Source organism: Wasmannia auropunctata, unplaced genomic scaffold, assembly GCF_000956235.1.
Source record: "Wasmannia auropunctata unplaced genomic scaffold, wasmannia.A_1.0 LD336000.1, whole genome shotgun sequence".
NCBI lineage: Eukaryota > Metazoa > Arthropoda > Insecta > Hymenoptera > Formicidae > Wasmannia > Wasmannia auropunctata.
This window is the reverse complement of record NW_012026890.1, coordinates 2,649,951-2,669,953: the sequence shown is the minus strand read 5'-3', so window position 1 is coordinate 2,669,953 and position 20,003 is coordinate 2,649,951. Positions and strand designations below refer to the sequence as shown.

The 20,003-nt window shown below is 38.3% G+C and overlaps 1 protein-coding gene across 13 annotated transcripts in view; it reads right to left on the bottom strand.

Annotated features, from left to right (window-relative positions):
- The window catches only part of LOC105453348 (tensin-1), a 173,683-nt gene that overhangs the window by 52,595 nt on the left and 101,085 nt on the right, over positions 1–20,003 (bottom strand). For 12 of the 13 annotated variants that reach the window (XM_011695211.1, XM_011695214.1, XM_011695213.1 and 9 more), the window contains one exon: positions 18,865–19,044. In XM_011695211.1, coding sequence (XP_011693513.1) covers positions 18,865–19,044 — 180 coding nt within the window. Of the gene's footprint in view, positions 1–5,642; positions 6,166–18,864; positions 19,045–20,003 lie in introns of those variants that run through there. The other variant, XM_011695223.1, reaches the window with a different exon arrangement.

Genomic DNA, 20,003 nt, shown 5'->3' with positions numbered 1-20,003 from the left:
TTCCGTAAGATCCGCGAGTGATCTCACAGGAAGTGACGCCCTTTACGATCATCGATATAAATACGCGCGCACGCGACACGGCACGGAGAGGCCGACGGCTATTATTTTATTATCCGTTCCCCTCGCCTCTTTCTTCTCACAAGTTCTCTTCCCTCTTCCTCTTACGCCATCCGCCGTAACTTCTTCGCAACTTCGATGGATTTTCAATGATACAACTTCGCCGTAAATACTGCGACGTAAAGAAGAGGACGTTAGCGATCGTAAAGAGCGCCGTCGAAAGGAGCGCTATATAGCTTATCTGTATAGTTCCGTTTTTATCATTGACCTTCGACCCGGCCAGTACCGTCGGTTCAGATCTTTCATGTTTCCGATTGTTAATAGCATGTCTCAATTTCAAACTGTTCGGTCTCCATTTGTTTCCTAGGCGTAATAAATTCGTTGGGGTAGCGGTAATAGAGATAATTCCTCGCCTATCGGCGAAGATAAACGTTTCGCAATGGGGGCGAAAGTTATTTCAATTCGAAAAAATGGATATATATCTTGGGAATATATTTATCTTGATCCGATTTTGTAAGCCATCTAATGGATAGTGCATAACGAGTGCACGTTAAATTGTTCTTAATACGTACTTTATAAAGTATGTGCTCAATGCTTTTACTTAATTCAGTACATTACGTTGACAGGAATAATTAAATAGAAATGTAATTATCTCTCCTTTAGCTATTTCACAAAAGACCATTTATCTCTTTTTCGTGAGCGTGAATAAATGAAACCTAATGTGACCGTCGTATATCGTTACAGTGTTTTTTTCCTCCTCTCTTTTCTCTCACAGGTTCATCCCTACCGTAGCAGAAATGCGATCACCGGAAATTTCGTAGCCTCGATTGCATGCTACCGTTCGCTCGTTTCAGATCGTAGTCTCGATTCGGGTTTTGGATTCACGCCAGCTATCGAAAACTCTCCCTACTTTCGAAGCGGTAAATCGCCCGCGTCGCGTGTGGCCGCAGGAAAAAGGACGAACACGGAACGGTTCCAACTACTTACGTCTTCTCAATGTACGACTACGCGCGTTATCGAGTGTTTCCCAAGTTTCTGATTGAAATTAAAAGCAGACGACTCGAATCGTTCTAAGTGGAATGCTATTACGGAAAACGTGTAGGAATCTATTGCAAATTTGTAGCAGGTTTATCATTATATAATCGAAATTAACCTTAGGAAAAAATAATAATGCTTGTATATTACATTTTTAAAACAAAGTTAATTTCACAAATAAATAAAATTTCAGACCAAAATTTTTTTATCTCAGTTCGCAAATGTTTTCGTAATTAAATTATACAAGCACAAATTTCAAGATAAAGCAAGTTATAAAATTGTCCAGATCTTCCTACGAAGATCTCCCTGGACTCTGGTCGCTCGCAATATCAAAACCCTTGTAGCGTACAAGAAACGCTACTCCGTAGATGAACGCAACGATAGCAGAATTGAATCACGTGCCGTTTACAAGATGCATTCGCGTATTTCGTTCGCGTGTGGCCAGAACATCCGTGTTAACGACACACGCTCTTTCAGGGAATTCACTGATCGCCCAGAAAGCGGGTCGTTGGCACTACCACTACCGAGGTTTTTTCACGTTCGATAACGAAGACTTACAAACTTTACTTTGCGACGTTGGACTTTTATAACTGCAAATATTATTCTCCATAATATGAAATTCTACTAATATTATTGTCAATTTCCATTAAATCTTATATTATTTTTAGGATTATCAAGTTACTGTAGTTTGTACACCTGTCAATATTGTTGAATTTTTTGTGTTAATATTACATTATAAAATAGATTGGAATAATTCGAGCATAATAGCAATTTTCTGCGAAGTTTATCTTTGATCAAGTCCGTTGGTTTTAAACATAAAAAAAAACACCTGAATGTATTTTTTTTATCGCGTTACACGATCGAATGCAACGATCACTATCGGTATTGGATTGTTTCATTGATAATCGTACAGAACATGTAAAGTTTCCGTATCCATCGAGAGAACGTTTATTTGTGAGCGAGAAACTTGTCGTCGAGTCACTAATTGATGCCCCCAACACAAGAGAGAACTCCGTACAAGAACGTCGCCCGCGATTTGCCTCCATTTGTTCGGCGAGGCGTGTAAAGGGCCTAGTGTCACAGCCAATTACTGTGCATAACAGACGAATCAAAGTGCATCGAGAAACCAGTTCAGCACACTTGACGCGTCCCCATCTTCGTCCGTCGCTTCTCGTTCCTTTGCAATTGCATCTCGATCGATCGATGCAATATCGTTGACACGAGCTGTGCTCGTGGAAGAGAGAATACGAGTTTTCGTACAAGGATTCTACTGTAGGTGGATATAATATAATGACATAACGACATTCCGAATTGTGCGTTTCTGAAAATACACGGAAGTGATTCGTATTGGAAAAATTGAAACAGACTGGCGAATCTGAAATGTGTATTAATGTTTCCCGGACGAAGTGTTCGTGCATCGGAATAACATTGGAGTTACGCATAGAGGCAATTTAATTGTTAATTAAGGACCACAGTGGAATTGTTAACAGCTGGAATTGCTGCATATTATATTACAGGTTACACGTATGCCTCTCATAACGGGTCCGAAACAGAATTCTTAATAGCTACGTATTACATTACAAACTACACGTACGCTTCCCATGACGGATCAAATAGGTCAAAGAGCATCCCGAAGAATTTCCGAGCTATACACTTTAACGACTTTGCATACCCCGCCCCGCCGCGAATCCGCCCTGCGTCCTGTGAACTTTCCCCGACACTTTCCAAGTGCTCGCCAATGTTGTTTCACGTGTGTTGGGCGGAAACTTAAATCATTTGACGCACCTTGCGAGCCTGACCGTTTCCGTCAAGATGTTCTAGATCAACGGTGATTCGTTAAAGCCGCAATTGCAGGGAAGAGTTTGTCCGTATCGAATCGTTAAAGACGAGACAAATTAAAGAGTAAATCAACACAAAGTATAAATGCAAAATGTAAAAAAAAATAAATTCCAAGAATTAATAAAATAAACATGTCTAGATTCACACACGTGTTCTTTTATTAATCTTGTATTTGTTATCTTACCGTCTCGCTTCGATAATAATTTATCACTCTTCTTTCGTTTTTTTATTACTCTTAGCTTTTTTGTATATTGTTATCGTTTTTCATGATCTTTTTGCTTTGATATAGACAATGCCAGATTACCAATTCATGTAATCTAATCCGGAATTCATCCCTTGTATATTTCCGCGCGACAATGACTTGACGATAAAAATGAAAACAAAGTAGGAATCGATCATTATTGCATTTGGTAGCAATCTGTTGTTGGTAGGAATATAGTAATACAAATTTCATAAATTAATGTTGAGAATGTTTGAGCTACCGGCACAAACTGGCTGATAAATCGCAATATTTTAGATAACAATTTAGCAGGTAATTAAAAAAAACTGCAGAAATTATTTAAATCGTGCAAGCGCGCTCGTTTCCTTCTTGTTTTTCTTTTTGCACCAACGCATGAAAAATAGCTAAAATTCTTTTAAACATTGATCGATCAATCGCTATTTATTATAAATCTGTAACCTGTATTTTTAATATATTCATTCGCGATACATACATGGATATTTTGTTGATCTCATAGATTGCAGTTTAAAAAAACATTTTTAATAAATAATACAATTAACGTTTATTTTTAGATATACGAAGTTAAGCAGTTAACGAAGATAAAGCAATCATTTTTTTAAGTAATAGTAAAAAGAGTCGGACTTATATTCGACTTATCGATCTATAAGTCTCTTTTCGAATATCGAGTCTCTTATCCGATATCCGTGAGATGGTCGGCATCACGTATATTCCGCGAGTCTACGGAATTGCCGTCTTAAAATTCCGCGTGACGCCAGGGTGGAACGCGTTCTTCGCGCCGGCGATAAAGTCGAACGAGAATAGATGAGTGACGCAAGGCGCCGTGAGGTCGTGATATGTATTCGATACTTATCCGTGGTCGGACCAATATAAACGGGATTTCAAAAGGAATCGAGGAGAATTGATCCAGTCTGTTAAAGGTTACTGTTAAACATCGCATTGTGACCACTCCTTTGCGATATCAGCGAAACTATTTTATAGCTTACATCAATAGATAAAGAAGAAATTTCGTGTTCTCACGTTCTCCAAAATTACATTGGTTCTCATACAAGATGTCTCAACTCAACTATGATGTAGGTCAACGAGTATAAAATAGTTTCTCGTAATAAAAAATTAAATAAAAATTAAAAAAATAAAACAAAAGACTGTCGATCAATAATTGAAAGATTATCATTGGTCTCTTCGATAATCTGTCTTCGAATCGAAAACTTAAATAAACATAATAAATACTCGTACCTAAAATAAAGTTTACTCAAAATTAATCCAAATTGGAAGACGATTCTTTTCATGCAGTATGAATGTTATTTTAAACAACATTTACAAAATATATATTTTTAATGTTTAGTGCTATAGATATGTATTTCATATTTCATTATTGGACTTTCCATCTAATTTCCGCCAAGTGAAAATCGACTTCAATTTCGATAAAGACCTGTCATAAAAATCCGATACTGAAAGAGCAAAATGCATTGCACAACGTTACCTATATTGTTACGATTTCCATATATGCAAGAAATCATTCAAATATTTCATCAAAATGTAGTATCGACAGTCAAGAATAATTAAAGAAAAATTTACATATAATTTTTGCTCATAAACTACATCTTAAATTTTTATGCATGAGAATTTTTGTGAGAAGGAAAACACGTTATTCTACGAAAAGAGCAAAAAGTTATTATCGACCATAAACGAGTTCGCAAAAATATTTGGTGCTACGATTTATAGCATTCTTAATATTTCGCGATCTTTCCTGGCCGTCAGCAGTGTGTCATGAATTTTCATCGAAACGATTCTTATTTCAAACGTGTTATACGATGTAGGAACTTCTCGGAATAACGTAGCACACCGTCGCCATTACCTTACATCATCGCTGTTACTTCCTCGAATATTCTACCCGATTACGGATTATACCTGTTACCATATTCTTCACTTACTTATCCATTTTTATAGCATATAATACTTTTACATAACGACTGTTTTTTATTTCTCTTTAAACTAAATATTAAAAACATATTTACTGCCTTAAACGATTCAATTATTTATTTCATTATATCTATAATATACGTACATATATATATAAAGTATATTAAGCAGAATTTTATTAATAATCTCATTTAATGTTCTATGATTATTAATTTTCTATAATTATTGATTGTTCTATGATTATTAGTTTAATCATAAAAAATAAAATCTTGATTTAATTAAATGCGTAAAATCTCTCGAACAAAAATAAAACTTTTATCGTAACGTTGTACTTACTTTTACAATAATTTTAGATTATATAGTACATTACTTTTTCTTCACACATACGCAAACCGGTTTTTTGTAACAGAATTTTGCTGTTTTTAAATCAACGATTATCTCGCGTTGCGTCAAATCAAGTCTCGCTGTCAAAAGATTATCGGTGTTTAAGATAAATCGTTTGACGACGAGGAGCAAGCGACGATCTCGATCGTTGGGTTCGAAGACTCACCGTGTAAGCGACGTGATAATTCCGATGTACATCACCGTGACACTGGACCGTCGACAGCATGTTGTCGACTGGCTGTCAGCCCCTCCGTAAAAAGGACAACTATATATCGGCCTTCGACTATCTCCGCACCAAGCGCAACGACCCCGTGGCTTAACGCCACATCTGACCGATCCACCGATACACCTTTTCACAGGTGATCCATCGACAGTTCACCAAACGTACCCCGAAAGTTTCTCGCGCGCGCCGACATCCCGCGACCGCCGACCGGATGTCACTTCTTGACGTCACCGACAATTTTCCCTTGATTTTACCCTTTCATTTGCATCTCGGACTTTGATCAACTCGTCGATTGATCGAGGCGAAATGATTATCCCGTGCAACAATTATAACTAATAAATTATTACTATCTTAATCCTGCGTGGGGATACGAACTTGAAGCAGTCCGCGAGAGAGGAATTTGGGATTTTGTCCAACAGCCGGTAGCGAAACGGGCCCCCGGAAGGACGCGGCACGTTCGATGGCAAAAGCCGACGCAGCACGAATGAAGAGCTCGCGCGTTTCGGAGCACGCATGGATAGCGATAGCGCTTAGGCGTAAGGAACACGCATGCGTGATGCCCCTGGCTGGTTCGCGCGCGCCGTGTCCCTCGCCGTTGCCTTCCTCCTCATGCTCCATCAACATCCCCCTCATCCCGACAGTTCCCGGCTTTTTCAGTTATCGCCGTCAATGCTCTGACAGCTCGTGCCTTTCAACAATGTGTCGCATATCGCGTATTTGCATCACGAAGCTATGCAAAACTTTTAAGATACTTTCCCGGGATTAAATAAAACAAACTCACTGCGAGGAACAAATTTGAGTGCTATTTCGTGTTATCCCGGAGCGCGTAAAAATAACAATTTTTTTTAACAATCAAAATCACCATTAAAATGATAATTTTCTCGAAATCTAAATTACGTTTTAAAATTTTATGTTTGTAAAAAATAAAAATTAGAAAACGCTCGTGCTATTTGAAATGCATGACTAATTTTAATTTCTTTCAAGCATGCAGTTAAAAAAATATCATGAGTATTTCAGAAAATAAATATTGTACAATCGATACTGCGTACAATATCGAACAGATTTTAGCATTAGAGAAAATAATTATGCAAATACTGTACATTCGTTTCTTTCATTCTTGATGAGTAAATAATATAAATAATTTAATGCAAAATTTACAATGGAAGGGAAGTAAAATTGATTAATTTATTATCATAACCAATCTCGTCACATTCTCGTTAAGATTTACGGCATCAATTCTCCATTTCATTTACAAGCTATTTATAATAGTGTGGATTAAATTAAATTTCATTACAATCAACAATGGCGCATCGGAGGACCGATCAATCTTATTCCGACCAAGCCGCGACGCATAACGGATTTATTTTACGATTATAGGCGGCGGCTTTAAATTATTATTACCCCGCTGTATCTCGATCGATTATCGATATTATAGTTTCGATCCGAGACGCTCCGTCACTTTTACCGCCTAAACCGGTTCGCGGGACTCGGATCATTTGTCTCGAACCGCGTGGTTCTCTCGATCCCGTCGTGTCATCGTCGTCCTTGATCCGCGATCGTATTCTGATTGGGCGCAATTGATCAATGGTCTTCTTCTTTAATTTACGAAAATACGTCGGGCTCACTTTCGTCGCCGACTGTACGCTGCCATCGTCAATTATTCTTTGATTCACGATAGCGCGAGATTAATGATCCCGAAGAGAGAAGTTTAATTACTCCGGTCGATTATGCTGCGAAATACTTCAATAAGTACTCGTGATGTAACACAGAAGTGCAGAGGTGTTACAAAGACTACGTTATGAAGAAGATACTGCAACCCTTTAAAAGAATCTTTTAGGATGATAAATTTTACGTCGCCCCCTAATAACGATATATCAAATGTGCTGAAACGGATAAATATTTAGCTCACAATCAGACTGACCAACGACGATTCAAGTTTTGTTTGTTTCTTCATATATCAAAGAAAGAGAGGATGTGGTAATACCGTTGAACACAAAGAGAAAAATGTGCCAAGCTAAATACAGGTCTCACGTTTCATCGCCTAAAATTAGCAGTGATTTCTGCACAGGTATACAGGAAACGGGAACCACCAATGTCGGAACAATAACAACGATCGATGGTTCCGAGCCATTTCACACATGCCATATTAATAGAACTCAATCCAAGTCGTAGCCGCGCCAGTAATATCACATATCGACGAATTTTTATTTTCGAGAGCTCACGAGTAACCGTCAAGAATAGAGAATCTAAACGTCATTTGAATTTATAACTTAGACATTTTGTTCGTTCATTGCATATGTATATTTCTTTGTACGCGTGTATATGATCTTCAAAATGTTGTCACGTGGAACAGTCGTCCTATCGCGACTAGAAGAAATATTTAATTGACGATAATGTCGTTTTGCGAGAAATATCTAAGAAGACCGAAGTATGTCTTAATTCTTATAGCGAAATTGCAAGCTTGCAAATATTTCTGAGTGCCAGTCGGCAACGCGATGCACTTCGCGTACGAATAAGGTGTCTCGGCGCAAGAAAAATCCTCACGGCATTGTAGCAGCAATGAAGATCGACGATCTTCGAACAAGGAACTTGGAAGGGCCATCCAGGGCGTCTTTTCATTACGACGGAGATTCGCGATCGATAGATCGTCCCGGTGGGCGGTCCGCGGCATCATTTTTTACATGGCCGGTGGGTGACTCCGGCGCGATAAATTCTTGTTTCTTCCTTTTTCCTGTTTTCATGTACACAACCGGTAATCGATGCTCGGGTGAAAAAGATAAGACGTTTTAACGAGCGCATTTCATTACTTTCGACAAACGTACGCTTTACGCAACATACGGACAAATCGTCGCACAGCAGTAGTTGCTTGAATTTTTATTATATAATTGAAGATTTTACCGCGTTGTATATTATATGTGCGAAATCATATTTTATAATAAAGTTCCTTTAAATTATTGATTAATATTTCATAAAATAATACCACAGCACAAAAAATTATCATAATATTGTCTTCACAATCTTATCTTTAGTATAAAATAAAAAAAATTCATTATTATTATTAAAGTATGCGTAAACATGCAGGCTGGTAATGTTAAAGTTAAAACGAATGTTTAAAGTTAGATATATCAGACGTTAATTTTTATTGCAAAAAAATGCGTTTGTATGATTTTTCAGCGACGCTAACAAACCAAGATCACGCGAGCAGCGCCTCGGTACGACGCTCACCGAGAACCATTAATCTCGTCGTTGACTCTTTAATCGCTAATTAGCCAACAATTTATTCTCAAGCGTAAGCTCACACGGACGCATACTCGTCTGCGTCTGTCGCGCGAATTTAAATCCGACGCCACCACGTGCGATGAGAAATCGCATCGAATTTCGGGATGCAAATGCAGGCGAGAAAGCAATTTCGCGGCGCGCGCGTGTTGGTGCGCGCTCACGCATCGCTCGCGAAACCAATTAAAGCCGCTCTCTCGCGGCGAAGGTCGCCGCTTTAAAGTGCACTGACGGGATATCCGCGGGAAGACGCGTGAGACGCTAATGCGGGGGCGCGTATAGTATAGTGGTGGTGGTATTTTACCGGCGAGCAAAGCGGGCGGAACATTTTTCATGCTTCCGACATAAAATCCTAGCGAGAAGCGGAGCATTAATCCTTCAGCGGCATCGAAGGTTCCTCGGCGGAGCGGCTGCAAGCAAGACAGTTCATAAATTTCGATGCACTTAGAGCGCCGCGCCAGCCACCCCTTCGACGCATCAAATCTTTACCCCGAGCAATCGGTAAAAGACGAGACGTGGATAGATGGACGAAAATGATAAAGGACCTAGAGACAATGCTCTGATAAACGCGGGTCTAAAAATATTTTTAAATATATAGAAGAAACTATTTTGTACAATACATAAATTATTTCAACAAAATAAAATACGGATATTACATAATGTAAATACTTTTTAAAAAATCTTACAAAGAGATTGTTATTAAAAGACGCTACCTGCACACAGAAAGAACGATTTTATTGAAAGACCTAAAAATTTTGCTAAAAACAGATCTGAAAATAATTTTTTATTGAATCATCAAAATAACTTGTTGGAATGTTAAAACTGATACGTATTGCTAATAAAACGTTTTGATATTCTAGCAATCATTTTGACTTTCGCAACAAAATAATTTTAATTATTGAACAAAAATTATTTTTAGATCTGGATTCAGCAAAATTGTTCTTTCCGCGTGACAATGCAAAGTGCAAGAATAACAATAAAAGTAATAAAATATTGGATTAAGTATAACTGCATTATTGTTAAATCTCCATCTTATATAACGATGAAAGCTTCCGTGCTTTCTTTCATGGAAGAAAGACGATAAGTACTTTAGTCCGAGAAAGGATTCTTTTATTCGTGGAGTTTTCTTCAGTGGACTATAATTACTCTACATTCTTTGGATTATAAGAGTGGTTCTCAAAATTGCTATGGGCATTAAAGAGCTACGATTTGCTATTTGATAAAAGGGAGAAAATCGCAAAGGAATGAGAGAGAGTAAGGATTGGGGTGGTCTCGAAGTTACGTATATATAGTTCCGTAGCGCTATATACCTAGAGCAATGACAAATCGTTCGGGCGAAAGAATGTGCTATCGGCGTATAGAAAAATGCAAACTCTGATAAACGGTATGAAACTGGGAGAGAAACTTTCTCTTTCCTCTCTCTCTCTCTCTCTCTCTCTCTCTCTCTTTCCTCGCGTAAACTGACACGGTTACTGGGAACTATGAAAGCCGAGTGTGCTCCTAGAATAAATCGCTTTTATGCATTATGCGGCATGCGATGTGTCGCCGAGAGTGTTCCACACTCTCCCGACGCTTCGTTTTGCTCTTATCTGCCAAGGTAGTCTGGAAAAAAAAATTGAATTCGCGCTTCCGGTTTGCATTCCTCTCGGAGGTTTCACAACCTTTTTACCTTGGGATTTAATAGATTTACTCGCTCGACTAACAAATCTGTTTAACGCATTCGCTGCCAGTGATGCATCTGTCGTGTCAGCGAGGCTCATTCCCAATTCGTTATGACTGATGAGGTCCATTAGGATTCCTACTGAGCATACGTTACCGAATTGGACATTCAGAAATTGATACATATGTTTTGTAGAAGGTTTAGAAAAGGATTTCAGACTATCCAGAATGTACTCACAAAATATTATTGGGACCAAAATTATTTTGCAGTAATAATAATTAATTAATAAAACAAAACAATAGCCTTAAACAATCGTTTTATAACTTATGTAGTATATTGTAATAGAGATTTGATAATGTTTCATCTAAATTATACGCATGCAGGAACTGCTCTTCGACTTTCGAAGCGTATCTAAATTTACCCGGAAATTATACCTCCGATAAACGGCACGCGCTAAACAGATCGCATCTGGTGCCTGTCGCGAGAGTGCATTTCTCCCTTTTCGGTCTGTTAAAGACCGAATCCAGGAACACGATGCAACCCCTTCCTTCCGTTACCGTAAATAAATCGGTAACATTTACGCGTGCACGGCAGATGTTAGAGACGCGTGTCGTCGACTGGTAATGTATTCTCTCAAAAGGAAAACACGAGAGTTTGGAAAACATCGTCGACTGCGACGACAGTTTCAAGTTCACCGATCAAAAGAGCTGTGTGACGATTTACAACTTTGTCTACCAATCATCAGGAATTGATTATCAAATACTACCAAACGACCATCAATGAGTGGTAATAGTCGTTAGTGGATTTTCAGTTGAAGGGGGGGGGGAGACAACTTCACACAGCTGATCAAAAAACACGGTCTCGACCTAACTAGTACGAGACAGCCATGGATTGTAGCAGTCGGAGGTATTGTCACGGCTTCCTCGCTCACCAACCGCGGGAGCTGGATGCACACACTTACAAAATGAGCGAGAGTTTTAATTTACAACTTTTGTCACTGAAAATAGCCAAAAAGAATAGCCGAAACGTTTGACCATGTACAGCGTCAAAATAAAGTTGATGAATTGAAAATTATAAATTGTGTACCGATAATTGTGCCGATTCCCATCTGCCTAATTTACTTTCCGTATTTATTTTAATTCTGGGAATCTCGTTAGAATTTTGTTATTATACATTTTTATAAAGTACATGGAATTTTTATAAAAGGCGATATACAAACAACAAACAATATTATTAAAAATAAATTACATTTTTTACTCGTATTTTATATACCTTCAGAAAGAAAATTAATTATATTTACAATTTACACAGACATATACTGATCTACAGTTTTAACGCTAGTTGCGAACGGTCTAATTAGAGGAGTTCTCATGGTAAGATATATTCTCGGTTATTTGCCATTACCTTCCGAGAGGTAGCGATCGAATAAAAATCCAACGTGTTTGGCCGGATTTGAACCCGAGTCGTCATGCACAGAAAGTAAACGCACAACCCTCTGCGCGATCACATATATATGTAAGTATATATGCATGATAAGGTCATATTATCAGAGAAAAATTGTGACAAAAGACTATATAAATTTTTTCCTTAAAATATAAATTTTGCTAAATGCAATTACGATTTATACTTCTAAGTTATTCATGTTTTACTATTATATTTCGAAATCTACAGCGCGCCAAGTGTTTTTACATAACATTTATTCATTTAAATTAACCTCTTTAATTTATGATAAGATCTTTTATTCTACTGAAATATATGTGTGTTCAAAAACACTTTATGGAAACATATGCTAGAATACCATATATCAAAATCGTAATTACAATTGCATTTAGCAAAATTTATATTTTAAAGAAAAAATTTTATATAGTTCTCAACAATTTTAATAATTATATTCTGTTTCATAAACTTGTAAACCTTGAATATCTAATATTCTCTTGTTAATTATTATAAAGATACGTATTCACTTTTTTAAAATTAAAGCTAGTATCATTTGGATTGAAATGGGAAGACTCTTCAATAAAAATACAAAGATACGTAATACTTATATTTCATTGTGTAAAAATTAAATAGTTATTTCGTGACATTTAAGATCAATAGTGATAATCTTTACATGCAAATATAGTGATATTTTCAATAATATAGGTACGATGCACAAGTTTATTTTATTAAGGATCTCTAGGATCATGAGATAATAATTTGTCATTACTATTAATCCATAGCGGATTAAAAGCAATATTAATAAAATCATATTGCAGTCGTTTCTAATAAAATTATAATTATTACTGCACAATAATCCAATTACACACTTAATATAATTCCAAAATACCGATAAAACACACATCTATTGCAACAAACGATAATTCAATATTTACATCTGGAATCGTTATGGAAATACAAACAACTTATTGCTTAGCGATTCGTAATAATAAATGTTTATAGGTATTTAGTTCGCAAATTTGAGCGTTGGGAATGTATTACGTTATCAAATAAAATCTGTTTGTAAAATAAACCGCATAACGTACAGCAGCACAAAACCACGGTCTCGACGCAATTTTCTCATAATCGTCGTCGTTTATAAAATTAAATTAGTATTGGAAAAGTTTGTTTTGAAAGTTCTGAAAGAATTGCAGAGAAGGGAACAAAAAGCATCCTTGGTGAATAAATACGTACAATCGATGGGAAAATTAAATTAATTTGATTATCAAGATTTATATCTCACAACAAATTAATTCTACTCAAACAGAGAATTGTCAAATATAAAAATTTTTTAAAAATTCAGAAATTAAATAAAATTATCCGTAAAGAGAAAAAGAGAGAGCAGTTCATGCAAAGTTTTTCCGTGTCACGTTTCGGAAGAAGTAAAGATAACATGTAGACTTTTAAAATATAATTTTTATACCTACGAACAAAAGGGAAAATTCTGTTTTATTCATAAAACACAGAAACTATCTATGTAGGTGAGACACCGTGATATGTATGTACGTTTTGTTGTTAGCTATGCAAATTGGTGACACAAACATGAATATGCAAATCGTAATACGCGCCACGCACAGAATATTTTTGCGTGCGAAATTCGGCAAAACAGCGAGTAGCAAGAGTCATCGAAAAATGCGCAGGATAACAAGCGATTGCGTATCCAGCTGCGTCATTATGGACCACGTTGCATCCTGTCAACGGTCTAACAACCTCCGGTCCTCTGTTTCCCGACCTTTCGTCGAAACGGTTAGATGTGAAACACGCGTACAACGTTTCTTGTACCGATGATGACTGGCAGCTGCAGGATTCTCAAGGATCCGCTGCTCCTCTTTTTCTCTTTCTTTTTTCTCTTTTAACGACCGACCCTCTTAACCTTAAACCCTTTTGGCGAATACGTGCCGCAAGGAGCGAGGACGAAGGGCGAGAGAGAGAGAGAGAGAGGGAGAGAGAGTCCTTAATGGAACTTTAGTTAAAGCGGATGGAAAATTAGTGGTCGGGGCATGCAAGAGGCGAGATTAATTGCCGGTGTATTTAATATTTGCATCGTTGAAACGTGCAAGAGTACTGGTTGCGCTCAAATATTTAATCGTTGCTTTATAATCGCATCGATATATATAATATTTCGTTCGCAATATTAATTTAACACAGAGATGTGAATAAAACAGATTTGACTGTACTTTTATATTACGTATAGTTCAATAATAATGTATCCCAGTGCCCGTGCCAAAACGGTCAAAATCCAATTTCCTGAGGTCCCCCAAATCACAACTGCGCTCGTGAAAATTTTATTGTCGTCATACATTCGCGACGCGGAATAACTTCCGGCAATGTTGGAGAGCATAACTCACAGCACGACGAATTCGAATATATCTGGTGGTAAAAATCGTCGCGCGAGCTCGTGGCGAGCGAGCCGCGCGACCGTGTTAAAACGTCGCTCCATTATTCCGGCGAGCCCGGTGACTTTTACGAGCGCAGCACGAGCGGTCGTTGCCAGTTATCGCGGTGTTACATCGCGGAGTTACGTCGCCGTAACGATTGTTGCGGGATGAACGTGGCGCGGCCGTATTCGGCGTTTTACTGATCGCAATGAGATCCGGCGATTGAGACGTTAATTAGCGGAAGATGCGCCTCGCCGTTTCTCGATTCGCGCCACGGGATTCCCGACAGGGCTAATTAACTCGCCGCGCCGAGTATCTCCGCGCCAGTAAAAAGCGTAGCGGATTAATCATGGCGCGCTATATCTACGCCGACGACGACGACGACACCGTTGTAGGATTTCTACGACGGCAAGCCGATACGGACCTCACCTAAGGTGGCTTATTTGCGAGCGGGTTAGTGACTTCTCTTTGCATATCGCGGGTAATCTGGTCGAGGGGTCTGGTCTCTGGCTTTCAGTGTGGAGCGATTCTCGACTCGCGCTATATCAGTCATTCTCGGTGTAATCGTGACGCGCGCCGCACCCGCGATTATGACGTCTGGTAAATTACGTACATGCTATGGTGCATGGTATGATACTATTTATAGTAACCGCTGATGATAATGCACACCCGTGCATTTCTGTGCGCGCTACAATATACGCGCGATTAGAAAGAGAAAAGAGAAGGGACGGGGAACTGTTAAATACGGCTTAAGATAAATAAAGAATATATAGCTGCTTTGAAAAAGAATGGACAGACCGTGTTTCGCGACTTTAACGACTTTAACGGAAGTGAAATAAAGAAGCTGTATGGTAAATGAAGAGAACTCGGTACAACAGAGTGCAGTGCTAATGAAGAGTTATACAATGCTCAACTAATTCAATGTAGCGATAACCAACTTCGCTAATTGGTGTTGGCCACATGTAAATACCGCGTATTCGTTTGACATAATAATATGACGGCATTAATTAGCATTAATAACGCACCAACGCCGCGGTCATTTTAATTTCATGAAAAACGTCATAACAGCATATTGCGTTATCGCGTATAGGCTTCGTCTAAACAGGCAATGTGTTCGATAGCAATATCCATCTCTATATATGCGCTTGAATTTATTTAGTCTTGCTTTCCTTGGTAAATGCTAACAAAAATTACCAACTACGTGCGTATGACGATATTACAGTAAATCACCATTATCATTATCGATAGTAGATTGCCGGAGTTAGCCTCATTTTGCCATCCGTTAAAACAAGCGGTTTTTTGTTTGTCTGCCATCTATTACGTAACTAAGGAATTTCCCGAAGAGGCCGCCGATATCGGTACCCGCCTTTAATCAGTGCTAATGTGTTAATGATATCAAATTGCAATCGCACGCATAATTGAGCTACGCCAAATAATTCGATTTGTGCCGCAAAATTCGATCTTGTGTTGTATCTTCATTGGACAAATGTGACGTAAACGAAAATTCTAATCTTTAAGTATATCAAGACTGAACATATTAAAATATCGAAATAGTAAAATTCGAAATATATTGAAAATGTCGCATTGTTTAGATAATATATAAATTCGAACAACAAATTGCTGGTCCAAAAAATTCAACAATAACAATATTAAAACTTTTTGAATAATTAAATACTAAAAATATACTTTTGCGAAATATATAAATACAATTTTAATTCAAAAAATTCTTATCAGCGGCTTCTTTTTCAGTTTTCATCAAGAAGTTAAATTTTTCCTATTTTTCATGCTGTACTATTTTTCCTTCTTTTCTATTTACACCGATAACTCTCTTCCATCAGAAATCTAATATATCATAATGCATCATATTTTCTTGAAGTTTACTAACAACAATAACGCGAAATTCTCGTCTTAATTACATAATTAGATCAGCAGTATAAAAAAAAATAGGATCGTCGCGGATTTCTGAATAATATATAAAACGTTGATGTCACCGTATCGATTTGGTCGGTGTATCAGGAGTAACCTTTTGTCGAGGATGAGGCTGCGACGGAATTGGGTAGAAACAAGATCAGTGTAAGATAATGCGACACGAGTGCGAGAGAAACACAGCAGTTTTATCTCTGCCGAGATAAAATCTGCGAGAACAAGATCCTCGGTATTTTAATTTATCGTTCAACTGACGAGCACCTTATTTTTTTCACGTCGTGTTGTATCTTCGGGGTAAACGACGACGGTAAACACGCGTGCGGTATCACCGCAATCGCAACTGCGGTAATAAACCGCTGTAAGTTACCAGGATGCATTATTTGCGGTTACTATTTCATTTGCGGTACAATATCTGGTGGAAGATATGGGAATTGTTCAACAGCGTGGTTGCTTCAATCAAAGTTCCGACAAGTCTGACACTCTCTAAATCTAGTGGAATTTTTTTTTAAACTCTCCGTGATGACGGAAACAATAACCGCACTGTCTCATCACTTGGTGGACTTTTATATTATGTATTCATTCTATTTTATCTCTCTTTTCAGTCTCCCAAGAAATATCAATGCGAGGCTTCAGAAGCCTCAAGACAGAAATCAGACTGCTCGAGAAATAAATCTAATCCCGTTTCCTCATAACAAACGCCGGCGCTAATTTCGCAATTACGTATTCGCTGTCTTGGTTCGTTTCCTGACGGCGCGACCGGGAAGAAGAGATCTTCATCTGCCAATCGCGCGAATGGGACGACCTTAATTCCCAAACGTCACGTCAAACATTCTCTCCGCCGGCACGACGCGGGCGAGACTTAATTCCATAAAAGACAAACTCGCGTCGCCAGGAGAAATTCAATTTATGTGCGAGTTTTGCATAACGAGTACGCCGCGGTGGCCATGTGTATATATGTATATATTGTGTATATATATATAAGTCCGATAGTTTCTCATTAAGCCACGCTGACCCAGAACCAGATCCCACAGCGCGAGCACAATGGCATCATCGCCGGGGGTAACCACCCCCTCGACTGCTCGACCGGGTTCAATTGGATGTACGGGTTGCATACCGATAGTCTCGCGGGAACAATGCTGTGCGTAAACCTGTGTATGCGCCACGGCACGTATACGTATCTTCTGTAGTGACGCAAGCATCGCTATAGCAGTAGAACTGACGCACGATATACGAAGAGAGAGAGGAAAAAAAGTATATTGAGCTTTGGAATTCCTTATTTTTCGAGAACCGTATACATAGACGCCTTTGAAAGCTCTTTCAATAGTCGGAATCTCATGCTAAGCTGAAATATGCAACTTGCATTCGTCTCGACGCGCATTAATATCGGATCGGAAAAAAGTCTGCGAAAAGTCGTAGAATAAATTTCCAAGTTGCAAATATTGCCGATAGAAATCTTGCGAATGCGCTATTGAAGTCGCTATGTCAAAATATCATAAATAGTTCCTTTTGTGAGAAAACGCAAAAAATTTGTAACCAAAAATATTCTTCAGACGCAGCTGTCGCGCGCGTTGTCTGCTGGTCGAAATCGGTTGCGACATTGAACGCATGCAAAATGCACATTGAACGTGCTCGCGTGTGTATCCGCGCATGTATCGCGCTCTGCGAAAGCAGTGCCTCAATCCCTGACCTACATGAACGACGGAATCTCAAATAGTGGTTGATACACCCCGGAGGATTTCAGGATGCCCCTGGCTCAGCGCACTTACGTGTCGCCTGGTACTTGCACGAGGCTTGCAACACAAAAAAAAAGGCACAACGACATTTCGTCGCATTTCGCGTATAACCGAGATAAAAGTTTATTGGCCTTTCGAGGGAAATGTCGCTGGTCCGCATCCCGCTGCGCGACTTACAGCTCAACATTTTGCACGACGGTCGTGTCGGAAGAAATTGTTTCTCGTTGCCTTTCGTGAGACATATAACAGAGCGCCGCGAGCTCAGGTGGAATCGCAAAATGTCGCTCGTGATTTCACGGTGGAGGTACGCGAGATTGGGAGAACGATATTCGCCCAGCGGATAAAGCATCATGAAGAAAATTGCTCGAATTTTAAATCATACCTATCAAAATTTTTAGTATTTTGTCAATTCCGTCTATATGCATATACGTATATATTATATAAGATTACGCAAATATATCGCAATTAAAATACCAGTGTTAATTAGAGAGAGTGAATATTTTTTAGAAATACAAATATGCAAAGATATTTATAAAATTCCTATTTCTTAATAATCCAGAAAAACTACTGTACGTAAAATCATTGAAAAAAAATTACGCATATTATATTATATTTTGAAATTGAATTTTGTGCGAATTAACATTAAAATTAAACTACAATGACTTCTGCATTGTATTGCATTCAGCTTAATTTGATTTACAATACAAGGTACTTACCGTGACTTGGTGATTAGTCGGACTAGGGCTAGGGCTGGGAGTGGAATTTGGCGTGGAGAGCTCTCCCGATGCCGGCGAAGGCGAATTTGTAGTGACGCCGCCGACAGTTGGAAATGCCCTCGCTGGATCGGCCTGCCATTGTTTATGGATTTGCTGCGAGGTATCTCGGAACCGCGCGCCCTAAAGCAAAAAGCATAATTTCTTGTTAAAGACGTTAAGAGACGAAACAATACAATTAGATGAAACGTTTCCCGAGTAATTAGGAACACACGTCAATCGCTTTAATTTCAGATTAAGACGTCGAACGTAATTTTTCTTCGTAATTTTCATAAAATAATTAAATATTTCAAATGTATTGTCTTAGAAATAATTTTTAAATATTAAGAAAAAGAATAATTAAGCAGTTTGTTATTTGAAATGTAGTCATCGCTCCTCCTTTTGTCGCGAGTAAAAGTACGATTTCCTTGCGTGTAAACGCGTGCCATTTCACGGCAATTAATATGCGCATATACTCTCTAGCGCGTTACTGAACACTTGCATCCTTGAAGAACTAGATCGCCCGCATATACACGTCATATCATCAGATGACACAGTTCGATTAGTCTCGGATATTTGCCTCTAGACAATTGTATCGAGACCGATCGCTCCGCTCCGCCGATCCCGACAAGTCTAATTAGAATAGCGAGCCGGCCTACACGATTGCCGTGTAAATAAGGTCGCATTCCCTGCTAAATTTTACGTTAATCTGAAATACCGTTAGCTATCTAGTTTCACATTACCCCGTAAATGTAATGGTATCAATCAAACCTACACGCGTCAGGTTAAAAATAATCATGAGCGCAGACTTGAGATGGAAGTCGAGCTAAGTGCTAACGAATTGAAACTTGTTAGTTAAGAAAAAAAAATAGCTAAAAATAATTTACATTTCTCTTTTCTACATTACAAATATATGATAGTATTCTTGCTATGTATGTATATGTATTGTAGTGTTATTTAATATATGCGTAACTTTAATATATATTGTATATATGAGAAAATATGTGTGTCAGTCGCTTACTACACACACGCACGCGACGTGTATCCGCCGCAATTAATAATTCTATAGCGGCTGTCAAGATGACGAGTTGACGGCTGCCCGG